At 50.4% G+C, this 13,768-nt stretch overlaps 1 protein-coding gene across 2 annotated transcripts in view; it reads left to right on the forward strand.

Annotated features, from left to right (window-relative positions):
- The first annotated feature begins 126 nt into the window (after positions 1 to 126).
- COL26A1 (collagen type XXVI alpha 1 chain) overlaps positions 127 to 13,768 on the forward strand; it is a 195,538-nt gene continuing 181,896 nt past the window's right edge. For both annotated transcript variants that reach the window (XM_009443635.4, XM_519281.8), the window contains exon 1: positions 127 to 443. In XM_009443635.4, the coding sequence (XP_009441910.1) occupies positions 286 to 443 (158 nt within the window). In that variant the 5' untranslated portion in view covers positions 127 to 285. The remainder of the gene's footprint in view (positions 444 to 13,768) is intronic.

Genomic DNA, 13,768 nt, shown 5'->3' on the forward strand with positions numbered 1-13,768 from the left:
CTCTGCCGCCACTGCCGCCGCCTCGGCCCCGGACCGCCGAGGGTTAACAAAAAAGCCCCACGCCCCCTTTGACGGCTTAGAGCCCACCTCGCCGAATTTGAAAAGGCGGCCCCGGAGAGGCGTGGGCGCCCCCCACACATTTCCAGCTCGCACCCGGGCTCCGATCGCTCGCCCCGCTCCTCTCGCTCTGCTCCCGGCCGGGGCCGCGGGTTCGGTCCGGGCGTCGGTGCGCTCCTGCCGGTCCTCGTGCCCGGGACTCCGGGTCCCCGCGGGCTGCTGCGCACGATGAAGCTGGCCCTGCTCCTGCCCTGGGCGTGTTGCTGCCTCTGCGGGTCGGCGCTGGCCACCGGCTTCCTCTATCCCTTCTCGGCCGCAGCTTTGCAGCAGCACGGCTACCCCGAGCCCGGCGCCGGCTCCCCTGGCAGCGGCTACGTGAGCCGCCGGTGAGTAGCTCGCGGCGGAGGGGCCGGGGGGTGGGGGGAGGGAGCGGACAGCGGGGGCCCTGGCCACTGGGTGGCTGGAGCGAGGCTTGGGGGCTGAAGAGTGGGGCGATCCGGGACTTGGGGGCGCAGGGCAGCGGGGACTGGGGGCTGCAGACACCGGGCAGCTGGAACGAGAGCTGGAGGGGGTTGGGGTGCGGGGCGATTCGGGCCTGGGGGCGCGGGGTGGCGGATGCCAGGGGCAGGGGGCAGGGGACACGGGGCAACTGGGACGAAACGGCGGTGGCTGGGGGTTGGGGTCACGGGGGGAAAGACTGAAGGGTCTTGGGTGCAGGGCGATTGGGGGCTGGGGCGCGGGGCGGCGGGGGCTGGGTGCTGCAGACGGGGCAGCTGGAACGAGCGACGGAGGAGGCTGGGGGTTGGGGCTGCGGGGCTGCGGGGCTGAAGGTTCGGGTCCGGCTCCGGGGCTGCGGTGGTCTCTGGCCGCGCCCACCCTGTCCCTTCCTTTCTTCGCTTCCCCAACCTTCGCCCCCTCGTTCCGGGCTCCGAGTGGAGGTGGCTCCGACCGCCGTGGCTGGGGCTGGGGCTCTGCCCGGGGCGTTCGGCCGCTCACGTGGCTCCGCCGCTCACCTGCGCGGCTGCGGCTTTGTGTCGCAGAGCAGGTTCCCGGGTGGCCAAGGCCTCGCGTCCCGGGCACCCCTCTCCTATCAGCGGCCCCAGGACACCAGAGGGGTCATTCCCGCCCAGTCTTTGGGGCTGAGGCCGCGGAGGATCCTCGGCTGCGACTCCCCAGCCACCCCGGGACGTGGAACCGGCTGGGATCGGGTGGCTCCGTGGCGGGGTTGGAGTGGGCGCAGGGTCACCGGGCCCGGGCGCCGGGACCCGCCAGGCGTCTCCTTCCTCTCGGCCGGCAGGTGGCGCCATGGCCACCCCCGGGACGCTCAGGGCTGCGGCTCCGGAGCCCGCATTTGAATTTCCCCAGAAAACCATAAGCATGCAAGTAAAAGTTGCCAAACGCCTCGTTTGCATAACTCGCTTGAATTTAGCTTTTCTCATTTAGTGATAACTACAACCTACACAGCTATGACAGCGCTCTGGAATGCACTACCTGTGTCTGTTCCCTCCATCTCTTTTTTATATTTTAATTTATTTTTTTGCAGAGGCAGAATCTCAACTCTGTTGCCCAGGCTTGTCGCAAACTCCTGGGCTCAAGCGATCCTCCCGCCTTGGCCTCCCAATCTCCATTTCTTTTGATCCTTAACAACCCTAGGGTTAAAACATTTAGAGTAGTATCTTTCCTTTAGCTGAAGAAACAGAGGCTCAGGATTTGCTAGGCCCAGGAGCCACTCAGGACTGACCTCTTGTGCTTTCTTTCTTTCTTTCTTTTTTTAATATAGGGTCTTGCTTGTTCCCCAGGCTGGAATGCAGTGGTGCGATCATAGCTCACTGCAAACCTGATCTCCCAGGCTCAAGTGATCCCCCGACCTTGGCCTCCTGTGTAGCTGAGATCACAGGTGTGCACCATCATGACTGGCTAATTTTTTGATTTTTTGTAGAGGTGGGATCTCACTGTGTTACACATGCTGGTCTCAAACTTCTGGCCTCAAGAGATCCTCCTGCCTCGGCCTCCCAAAATGCTGGGATTACAGGCGTGAGCCACCACGCCCGGCCCAGATCTGGTGTTTTCTAGCATACTGCTCTGCCTATCAAAGCTAAAAGACAGCTCCCAGTTCTTTTTTTCTCCTTGATATTTACCAAATCAGAGGACTCCAAGATGATTTCTGGCTAATTCCTTAATAACAAGGAGACAGGGATGTTTCATGCTGGGAAGAAATATACACTCATGGCTGAATAGGGCGGGACCCAGAAAAGCATAAAAGTGCCTCTGGAAAAGTTTGTATGCAATCCTATTTCTCTCATTTTGTTTGGAAATACTTACCCGGGGCTTCTATGAGGAGCATTCTCCAAACACCCATGCTAGTGTGGCCTCTGCACAGTTCCATATGAGGATTGTCTAAAAAACAAGCTTTTCAAGTTACAGAATAATATATACAGCACGATTTCATTTATGAAAAGGAAAATCAGATCTACATCTAGGTAGATAAATGCCTGAAAAAAGTTTCTAGGAAACCATTTCAGCAGTTAATGTTATGAAGAAGTCTAGGGCTGGGCCAGGGGACTGTCCCATTTTCCCTCTGTCTGCTTGTGGCTTGTCTGAATGTTTTTCTGGTTTCTGTGTTTTTTTTGAGACAGAGTCTCGCTCTGTCTCCCAGGCTGGAGTGCAATGGTGCAATCTTGGCTTACTGCAACCTCTGCCTCCCGAGTTCAAGTGATTCTCCTGCCTCAGCCTCCCAAGTAGCTGGGATTACAGGTGCCCACCACTGCGCCTGGCTAATTTTTGTATTGTTGGCCAATAAAAAATGTTGTAATGTTGGCCAGGCTGGTCTCAAACTCCTGGCCTCAAATGATCTGCCTGCCTCAGCCTCCCAAAGTGCTGGGATTACAGGCATGAGCCACCGTGCTTGGTCCCTAAGAGAACCTACTGGCCGGTACGGGGATTGAATGGATGTTTTGCAAGGAGCGTATATTCATGTAATACTTTTGTAATTAAAAGGTGTGGGAAGGAAAAAAAAAAAAGGTGTTTGCAGCCTGAAATACGCCTGCAAAAAGGCAAGAGGTGAGGACCATGAAGAGCGGGAGCGAATGGGGACCTCATTCTGGCATTTGGTGGGTTGGAACTTGGGGACCTCTGCAGAAAGTTGGAAGGGATCATTTTAGCACAAACAAAAAGAGGCTCAAACAAGTGTGGAATCTTCCAGAACTCTTTCCACCAGGATAAGAACAGGGAGAGGATATAATTAGGTTTAGGGAGGATGTGGATGAATCTGTGGGAAATGGATTCCTGAAAAGGATACCAGAAGGTGTTGGGGAGGCTTGGGGCACATTGATATTCCAGAGTGTGACTGAGTCTCTTTGCCCAGAAAGCCCAGCGTGGGCATTGCAGGCACCTGGTTGTTGCCTGGGTGAGTTACAGGCTGGAGCTGGCTTGGGCGTCACATGTTTCTGTGTCTCATGAGCTGTCTATCACAAGTGTCCCTTGTCCTTGAGATCCAAGATGTCCAGAAGCTGAAGGCTTGGGGACAGCAGTGGTCCTTGCAGCCTTGGCCTTCAGTAGTGTGTTTACCGGGGCTTGGCCTCAGTTGACAGGCAATGATTACAGGGCTGTTTCTTGACAAAGAGTGCTTTACTTTCATTGTTACTGCTCCTTGTTAACGTCTGATTTTTTTCTTTTTTTTCTTTTTTTTTTTTAAAGACAGGGTCTTGCTCTGTCACCCAGGCAGGAGCGTAATGGTGCAATCATAGCTCACTGCAGCCTCGACCTCCTGGGTTCAAGCAATCCTCCCACCTCAGCCTCCTAAGTAGTTGGGACCATAGGCATGGGCCACCATGGCTGGCTAACTTTTAAATTTTTCATAGAGGTGGGGTCCTGCTATGTTGCCCAGGGTGGTCTTGAACTCCTGGCTTCAAGTAATCCTTCAGCTTTGGCCTCCCGAAGTGTTGGAATTACAGGTGTGAGCCACTGTGCCTGGCCAAAAAGCAGTTTTTAATTGTTAGTTTGTTCAAATCAGGATCTAAATAAGTCTGCTTATTGGTTATTCTGTCTTTTCTGTCCCTTTTAGTGTAGGAAAGTCTTCCCCCTTTGAGAGTACTTTTTCCTCCACGCTGTTGACTTGTTGAAGACCAGTTGCTCTCTGCGATGTCCACGTACTAGATTTAGCTACTTCCTTCCCAGTGGTATAGTTAATTTGATCTGCAATGTCCACGTACTAGTTTTGACTAATTGCTTCCCAGTGGTGTAATTAATTGGATCCTCTGCCCCCTGTATCTCTTCTATTTTGGAAGTTAGGTTGGAAGGTTTGGTTAGATTTATGGTCTCTATTTGGGCTTGCTGGGAGAGACAGAAATTCTTCATAGGTGGTTTAGTCTACCATATTATATCAGGAGATGCTCTGGACTGATGTGTGTGTCCCCACCAAATTCATATGTTGAAGCCCTATCCTCCAATGTGGTGGTATTTGGAGGGGGGACCTTTGGAGGTAACTAGATTTAGATGAAGTTGTGAGGGCTGTGCCCCATTATTTGATTAGCGATGTTATAAGAACAGGAAGAGAGGCCAGGTGCGGTGGCTCATGCCTGTAATCTCAGCACTTTGGGAGGCCCAGGTGGGTGGATCACCTGAGGTCAGGAGTTTGAGACCAGTCTGGCCAACATGGTGAAAACCCGTCTCTACTAAAAATACAAAAATTAGCCGGGCGTGGTGGTGCACACCTGTAGTCCCAGCTACTTGGGAGGCTGAGGCACTAAAATCGCTTAAGCCCGGGAGGTGGAGGGTACAATGAGCTGAGATCATGCCACTGCACTCCAGCCTGGGCAACAGAGTGAGACTGTCTCAAAAAAGAAAAAAAAAAAAAAAAAGAAGAAGAGAAATCAGAGCTCTCTCTCTTTGCCATGTGAGGACACAGCACAGCAAGAAGGTGGCTGTCTGCAAACCAGAAAGAGAACCCTCACCAGGAACTGAATCTGCCAGCACCTTGATCTTGGACTTCCCAGCCTCCAGGGCTATGAGAAATAAATGTCTGCTACTTAAGCCATTCAGTCTATGGTATTCTGTTACGGCAACCTTGAGCTGACTAACAGAAGGACGTGGCTTTATTCTGGAAAGCTGGGTGTTAAATATTCAGCAGAACACCACTGTCTACAAGTCTCCTCCACTGTCTCCCTTCTTTTTGCTGCAATTTATTTGTTGAAGAAACTTGGCCTTCTAGATTGTTCCTTTTTCAGGATTTTGTTGGTTATATGCTCATGGTGCCTGTGAACATGTTCATCTGTCCTCTTTATTTCCAGATAATGGGAAATTGGATCAAGAGCTTGGTTGGATCTAGTTCTTCCTCCTGCTTCGTTTTCTATTTTGGCAGAATTACATCTTGGGTGCTGTAGTGTTTTTCCATTGGAAATCACAACGTCTGGTCGTCTCTCTTTTTCTCTCGTGATGCTTGAGGTGTTGGTGATCATTGCCTATGTCATTATTTCATTAAGGATCGCAAAGTGGATGCAAGACAGGCAGGCCCCCAAATTGGGGCTTAGCCAGGAGGGTTCTTGGCTTCACCCAGGAAAGAATTCAAGGGTGAGTGGGTGGTTTCAGACAGCAACTTTAATTGATGTGGCAGTGTACAGCTGCAGCAGAGGTCCTGCTCCTTGCAGAGCAGGGATACCCCATAGGCAGTGTGCCCAGACTAGCAGCTCAGAGGCAGTTTGGCACTATTTATACTCACTTTTAACTATATGCAAATTAAGGGGCAGTTTATGCAGGAATTTCTAGGATGAAGGTGGTAACTTCTAGGTTGTTGGGTTGTTGCCATGGAAAGGCGTGGTAACTTCTGTGTGTTGCCCTGGCAAATGGTAACTGACATGGTGCCCTGGTGAGTGAGTCTTATGGGGATGTGCTTCGTCCTAACCTGTTTTAGCTAGTCCTCAATTTGGTCCGGTGTCAAGCCCAACCTCCAGAGTCAAGTCCCGCCTCCTACTTCAAAGTAGTACTATAATTTTGACTCTTTTTAAAATTCGTAATTGCTAGAATACTTATAATTTCCCCCTTATTTACTATTTGTAGGTAGCCAGATTTTGAGTGAGTTTTTTTCTCTTTCCAAAAAAAAAACAATTCTTTTTGCAAATATAAGCAATTTGTGTGTGTATGTGTGTGTGTGAGCATAACAGTGTGTATGAGTATGTGTGTGTTTGTGTCTATCCTCCTCCTTTTCTTACACAGAGGTAATATGCTAGTTACTCTGTCTTCAACTTGGCCTTTTTCCATCGTAATGTGTTGTGGAGATGGCTCTATCAAAAAGCAAAGATGGGGGGGCATGATGACTCACGCCTGTCATCCCAGCACTTTGGGAGGCCAAGGTGGGTGGATCGCTTGAGGTCAGGAGTTCGAGACCAGCCTGGCCAACATGGTGAAACCCCTTCTCTACTAAGAATACAAAAATTAGCTGGGCACGGTGGCGCATGCCTGTAATCCCAGCTACTCAGGAAGCCGAGGCAGGAGAATTGCTTGAACCCGGGAGGTGGAGGTTGCAGTGAGCTGAGATCACGTCACTGCACTCCAGCCTGGGTGACAGAGCAAGACTCAGTCTTAAATAAATAAATAAATAAATAAAGCAAAGGTAATCTGCATCCTTTTTTTTTTTTTTTTTTTTGAGACAGAGTCTCGCTCTGTCGTCTGGGCTGGAGTGCAGTGGCGCAATCTCGGCTCACTGCAAGCTCTGCCTCCCGGGTTCACGCCATTCTCCTGCCTCAGCCTTCTGAGTAGCTGGGACTATAATCACCCGCCACCACACCCGGCTAATATTTTTGTATTTTTTTTTAGTAGAGTTCTACATCCATTTTTATGGGTCTGTTGTTCTGTACAGTGTGAGTGACTGTATTTATTCAGCTAGTCCTCTACTGATAGACACTTGTGTTGGTAAATGGCAAACACATGTTTAATTCTGCTAGATAGCGTCAAGTTTCCCTCCACTGGGGTTACAGCGTTTTGCATTCCCATCAGCAGTTTCTTCTTGGGGTACATTTTGAAGAGTCTGTTTTTATTTTTTTTATTTATTTATTTTTTGAGATGGAGTTTTGCTCTTGTTGCCCAGGCTGGAGTGCAATGGCATGATCTCGGCTCACCGCAACTTCCGCCTCCCAGGTTCAAGCGATTCTCCTGCTTCAGCCTCCGTAGTAGCTGGGATTACAGGCATGTGCCACCATGCCTGGCTAATTTTGTATTTTTTGTGGAGATGGGTTTCTCCATGTTGGTCAGGCTGGTCTCAAACTCCCGACTTCAGGTGATCCACCCGCCTCAGCCTCCCAAAGTGCTGGGATTACAGGCATGAACCACCGCGCCTGGCCTGAAGAGGACATTTTAAATGATGCTGGTTGATATGGCCTTTCAGGGGTAAAAATAGACTTCCCTGATCTTATAGCACCTGCAAGTCCTGGCCACCCCTAACCTTTTTGGGGCTTGGGGCAAGACTAAAGATGAAGACCATTCACCATTTGGCTAGATATTTAAAAGTATAAAATCAAGCTGACACACTGTTTGTTTTGTTGTTGTTGTTTGTTTTGTTTTTGTTTTTTGAGACGGAGTCTGGCTCTGTTGCCCAGGCTGGAGTGCAGTGGCACGATCTTAGCTCACTGCAACCTCCGCTTCCCAGGTTGAAGTGATTCTCCTGCCTCAGCCTTCCGACTAGCTGGTATTACAGGCATGCACCAACCATGCCTGGCTAATTTTTTGTATTTTTAGAAGAGATGGGGTTTTGTCATGTTGGCCAGGCTGGTCTCGAACTCCTGACCTCAGGTTATCTGCCCACCTCCGCCTCCCAAAGTGCTGGGATTACAGGCATGAGCCACTGCACCCTGCCCACCTTTCCTTCATCTATACCTGCTGCTTCAAACTCCCTCTGTCTCTGAATTCACTTTCTTGTGGTTTCGTCTAAGCCAAAGTGCTTGGTGTGTCCCCTCCTCACTCAAAATGCCTCCCTCTTACCCTGACTCCCCCCTCTTTTGGTAGAACCACAAGCACCCTTCCTCCAGGAAGTCTCTCTGGATTTACCTCCCAGCTTTCTGTTCATCTCATTTGTGGGTAGCCCCCTGCACCTGTGATTTGTGGGTAGCCCCTGCATCTGTGATTGTGGTTTTGGTTCTAGAACTCACTTCCCCAGTTTCCCTCCTTGCAGATGGAGTCATTTCTCCTTCCTCATTTACTCCCTACAGGAGTAGCTCTGAGCAGCCGTCCTTGGGCAAGCGTGCATGAGCTGGAGCTTAGCCCTGCCCACCACCCACCACTGCCTCTTGGAAATGTGAGCCGCTCCAGGTCAGGCATTTAATCACCTTGCATTCACTGAGCCCACGTGTAGGTAGGGTAGAGGCTGGGGACTCAAACGTGAAGGCAGGGGGCTGTGCCTGGTGGCCTGCATGGAGGAAGAGCTCAGCAGACTCTGGGGAAGTGGATGATCACATCCATGGGGACTTGTCCCTCCAACTGGATTGCATGCCTCTGCAGTGTTGGACCCCTGCCTTTGCTCTCTGGTTCCCTACATTCAAGAATTGGCAACTGTGATTAGCTATGGTGCCTCATGCCTTTAATCCCAGCACTTTGGGAGACCGAGGTGGGAGGATCACTTGAGCCCAGGAGTTTGAGACCAGCTGGGACAACATAGCCAGACCCTGTCTCTGTAAAAAAAAAAAAAAAAAAAAAAATTTAAAAAATTAGCTGGGTGTGGTGGTGCACACTTGTAGTCCTGGTGGAAGCTGAGGTAGGAGGATCACTTGAGCCCAGGAGTTTGAGACCAGCCCGGGAAATATAGTCAGACCCTGTCTTTGCAAAAAAAAACTTTAAAAAATTAGCTGGGCATGGTGGTGCACACTTGTAGTCCCAGGTATTTGGGAGGCTAAGGTGGGAAGAACGCTTGAACCCAGGAAGTTGAAGCTGCAGTGAGCTATGATTACACCACTGCGCTCCAGCCTGGGTGACAGAGTGAGACCCTGTCTCTGGGGCAGTGAGATGTTTCAGACCCAGCCTCCGTCCTTGATGAGCTCAGAGACTGGTTGGGGAAAACAGATCCATGAGCAAGAGTGGAATTTGGTGTGATACAAATGTGTGCAAAGTGAGCTAGGGGAGTTAGGGTTTGTGGGAGCCTGGGAGTCTTTGTGCCTCAGTTTTCTCATCTGTAAAATGGGAATGACTTCAGTACTTACTTCATTAAGTTGTTCTGGGGCTTACATGGGTTAATATTAATAATGTTCTTAGGAAAAAGGATAGTAAACCCTCTGTTCATGAATGTGACCGTGGACTGCATTCATATGCCTTGCAAAGGTTGCAAGGACGGGGGAGTTCCACAAATATATGAAGCCTTGGAATCTTTTTCTGGGGAGCATTTTGTTTTTTGAGACGGAGTCTGGCTGTGTTGCCCAGGCTGGAGTGCAGTGGTGCGATCTTGGCTCACTGCAACCTCCGCCTCCAGGGTTCAAGCGATTGTCCTGCCGCAGCCTCCCAAGTAGCTGGGATTACAGGCGCCCACCAACATGCCAGGCTAATTTTTGTATTTTTAGTAGAGCTGGGGTTTCTCCACGTTGGTCAGGTCTTGAACTCCTGACGTCAAGTGATCCATCTGCCTTGGCCTCCCGAAGTGCTGGGATTACAGGTGTGAGCCACTGCACCTGGCCTTCTGGGGAGCATTTTGTTAGGATTGTGTTCCTGACCACATACTTAGGGAAATGTTCTAGTGGATAGAGACTAAATGTTGAGGACTTCTCAGAGGAGTCAACATAGGAAGTGGGTTTTGTAGGATGAACAGGAGAGCTTGAGGCAGTGACTGGGGCATTCTGGGCAGACAGACAACTGTGTAAAGGCTTGGAAGTGTCATTAGCTATTGCCTGACATATAGTTAGTGGGATTGAGTTCAGAGTGGCTGGACTAATGGGATGTGGTGGCTCATGCCTATAATCCCAGCACTTTGGGAGGCCAAGGTGGGAGGATTGCTTGAGCTCAGGAGTTCAAGACCAGCCTGGGCAACACAGCAAGACCCCGTCTCTACCAAAAATAAAAAATTAGCCAGGTGTGGTGGAACACACCTGTAGTCTCAGCTACTCAGGAGACTGAGGTGGGAGGATTGCTTGAGCCCAGGAGTTTGAGGCCGCAGTGAACTATGATCATGCCACTGCACTCCAATCAGGGTGACAGAGCAAGAGCAGACCATGGGCTTGGCAGGCAGAGGACAGGTGCTGAGCTTTTGGAGTCTGGATGTGAAGTCTCCTTCCTGCCACCTTGAGGAGCTTGCCTTCATAGTCTGGGCTTTGTCACAGTCAGGCTTGTGCCAACTTTGCTGGTCGGGGAGAGGCTGGCAGAGGAAGGATAGTGGAAGGAGGGAGGCCAGTTAGGAGGTAGTTGATGGATGGAGCAGGGGAGAAGGGAGTGCTCGGAGCTAGCAGGACCTGGCCCCTTGGTAGATCACGGATAGGCAGAGACAGGCTTCAGGCCTGAGCTCCTGGCTGTCTCCAGTGCCTGGGGGACACCAAGGAGCCTGCTGCTTTGCTTCTCAGAACATTGCAAATTTTTTGCAGCACTTTCTTGGTTTGCAATGGCAGCAAAGCAGAGTTCAAACATCTTGCATTTTTGTGAAATACTTTTATTTTTCCTGCATTGAATTTTCAACCCCAAATTTCAGCATCTCCTGGACTTGCATGGATCAGGTGCTCAAGGAAAGTTTGTTGAGTGAATGAATGAACACATGAGTGAATGAATGAACAAATACCTTGACCTTTCTCCTTTGGGACACTGAGCCAGTGCCTCTGCCTCAGTGCACGTTTGCAGTTCTGAGGGATCCTGGAGCGAGGTCCCTTTCTCTGTGCAGGCCAGCTCCTGAAGCTGCTTTTAGGGGAACCATGGAGACTCCAGCTTTAGAGGTCCCACTTCTCCCTTTGAAGTGTGAGCACATAGAGGAGGGAGACTTTTCCTGAGAATCACACAGAATGGCTTTGATGTTAATATCAGTGAGACCTTGTCCTCAAGCTCCAGGATTTTCTGAATCTTCCCTCTCTTCATCTCGCTCCCCTCTTCCCCCAGCTCATCTGTTATTTTAAAATCCATTCCCAGAGAAACAATTCCTATGGCAATAAGAGCACTCCTCCAGGCTTCTCTTGGCTCGAACTCGTGTGACACTTCATTGCCACTTCCAGAGTGTGTGAGCTGGACCCGGACCAATTCAGCCTGGGGCAGGGGAAAAGAGCAACAATAACTAACTGTTAGAGGATTTTCGGGAATGTTAGCACAAAGTGCTCCGGGAATTCTGCAGACGATCCTACGGAAACATACACATGCCGTGCTGTTCTGCCCTCCGAGTTGTCAGGGGTCCCTGGCCTTCCCAGCCTGGCCTTGTCTCTACCTTCCTCCCAGAAACCAGGGTCTAGAGCTTCTCTTCGGAGTCCTGTAACAGACTACCCTGAAACAAGCTGGGCTGAGTCCAGGTTAATTCTGAAATACTGGAGGAGAGCGGTGTGCGTTCTGGCCCCCTGCATCTCCTTGTTTGCCCCACCCCTAACTACCTCTAGAGTGATCTGTGTAAAGCAGGAGTCCCCAACCCTGAGGTCACAGACAAGTACCGGTTCAAGACCAGTTCAAGGAACCGGGCCGCACAGCAGGAGGTGAGTGATAGGCGAAAAAGCCTGAAGCTTCATCTCTACAGCTGCTGCCCTCGCTCGCATTACTGCCTTAGCTCTGCCTCCTGTCAGACCAGCAGCGGCAGTAGATTTTCATAGGAGCTCCAGCCCTGTTGTAAACTGCACAGGCGAGGGATCTAGGTTATGCACTTTTATGAGAATCTGATGTCTGATGATCTGTCATTGTCTCCCATCACCCCCAGATGGGACCGTCTAGTTGCAGGAAAACAAGTTCAGGGCTCCCACTGATTCTACATGATGGTGATTAGTAGGATTATTTCATTATATATTACAATGTCATAATAATAGAAATAAAGTGCACAGGCCAGACACGGTGGCTCACGCCTGTAATCCCAACACTTTGGGAGGCCAAGGCAGGCAGATCATCTGAGGTCATGATGGAGTTTGAGACCGGCCTGGCCAAGATGGTGAAACCCTGTCTCCAATAAAAATACAAAAAATTAGCCAGGTGTGTTGGCGGGCACCTGTAATTCCAGCTACTTGGGAGGCTGAGGCAGGAGAATCGCTTGACTTGTGAAGCGGAGGTTGCAGTGAGCCGAGATCACACCACTGCACTCCAGCCTGGGTGACAGAGTAAGACTCCATCTTAAAAAAAAATTTTTTTTAAAATAAATAAAAAGAGGAAGGCTGTGAAGAGTAGGATCTGGAACCAGGCTACCTGAGTCTGAGTCCAGGTTCTGTGTGGCCCTGACTAAGTTGCCTGCCCTCTCTATGCCTCAGTCACCTCATCTATAAAATGGGTATGATTAGTGTTTCCTTCATAAGGTCATTCTGGGGCTTATGCAAGTTAATATTAATCAAGCGCTTAGAACAATGTCTAGTATGTGCTCTAGGAGGCCATATGAAAGGATAAAGGCTTCTGTCAGATGGTGTAGTGTGCTGATGGGGACTTGGCAAAGCTTGGGAAGATGATGGATTTCACAAACATAGGAAGCATCGCTGGGCACAGTGGCTCACACCTATAATCCCAGCACTTTGGGAGGCCAAGGCATGAGGATCACTTGAGACCAGGAGTTCGAGACCAGCCCGGGCAACATAGCGAAATCCCCTGTCTACAAAAAAATAAAATAAAAATTAGCCAGGTGTGGTAGGGCACACTTGCAATCTCAGCTACTTGGGAGGGGAGGCTGAGGCAGGAGGATTGCTTGAGCCCAGGAGTGTGAGACCAGCCTGGGCAACATAGCAAGACCCCATATCTACAAAAGAAAGAGAATTGGCCAGGCACGGTGGCTCACGCTTGTAATCCCAGCACTTTGGGAGGCTGAGGCGGGCAGATCACGAGGTCAGGAGATCCAGACCATCCTGGCTAACATGGTGAAACCCTGTCTCTACTAAAAATAAAAAAATTGGCTGGGTGTGGTGGCGGGTGCCTGTAGTCCCACCTACTTGGGAGGCTGAGGCAGGAGAATGGCATGAACCCGGGAGGCGGTGCTTGCAGTGAGCCAAGATTGCGCCACTGCACTCCAGCCTGGGCGAAAGAGCGAGACTCCATCTCAAAGAAAAAAAAAAAAAAAAGAAACAAAATTAGCCAGGCACGGTGATGTGTGATTGTAGTCCCAGCTACTTGGGAGAGGAGGCTGAGGTGGGAGGATCACTTGAGCCCAGAAGCGTGAGCCCAGCCTTGGCAACATAGCAAGACCCTGTATCTACAAAAAAAAAAAAAAAAAAAAAAAAATAGAAACTAGCTAGGTGTGGTGTTGAATGCTTATAGTCCCAGCTACCTGGGAGGGGAGGCTGAGGCGGCAGGATCACTTGAACCCAGGAGGTGGAGGCTATGATTAAGTCACTGCACTCCAGTGTGGGTGACAGAGTGAGACCCTGTCTCAAAAAAAGTATCAAAAATATCCTCCCCCAAACAAAACAAAACAAACATATGAGGCCACAGAATCCTTTTCTAGGGTGCCTTTTGCCAGGGTGGTGTCTTTCAGACTGCACACCCTGTGAGATGCTGTTGTGGATGGGGGCTAAATGCTGAGGACTTCCTAGAGGAGTCTCCATTCAAAGCAGGTCTTGTAGGATGAGCAAAATGTCCTGATAGGTTTCCGGTG

This window comes from Pan troglodytes, chromosome 6 (assembly GCF_028858775.2).
Source record: "Pan troglodytes isolate AG18354 chromosome 6, NHGRI_mPanTro3-v2.0_pri, whole genome shotgun sequence".
Taxonomy (NCBI): domain Eukaryota; kingdom Metazoa; phylum Chordata; class Mammalia; order Primates; family Hominidae; genus Pan; species Pan troglodytes.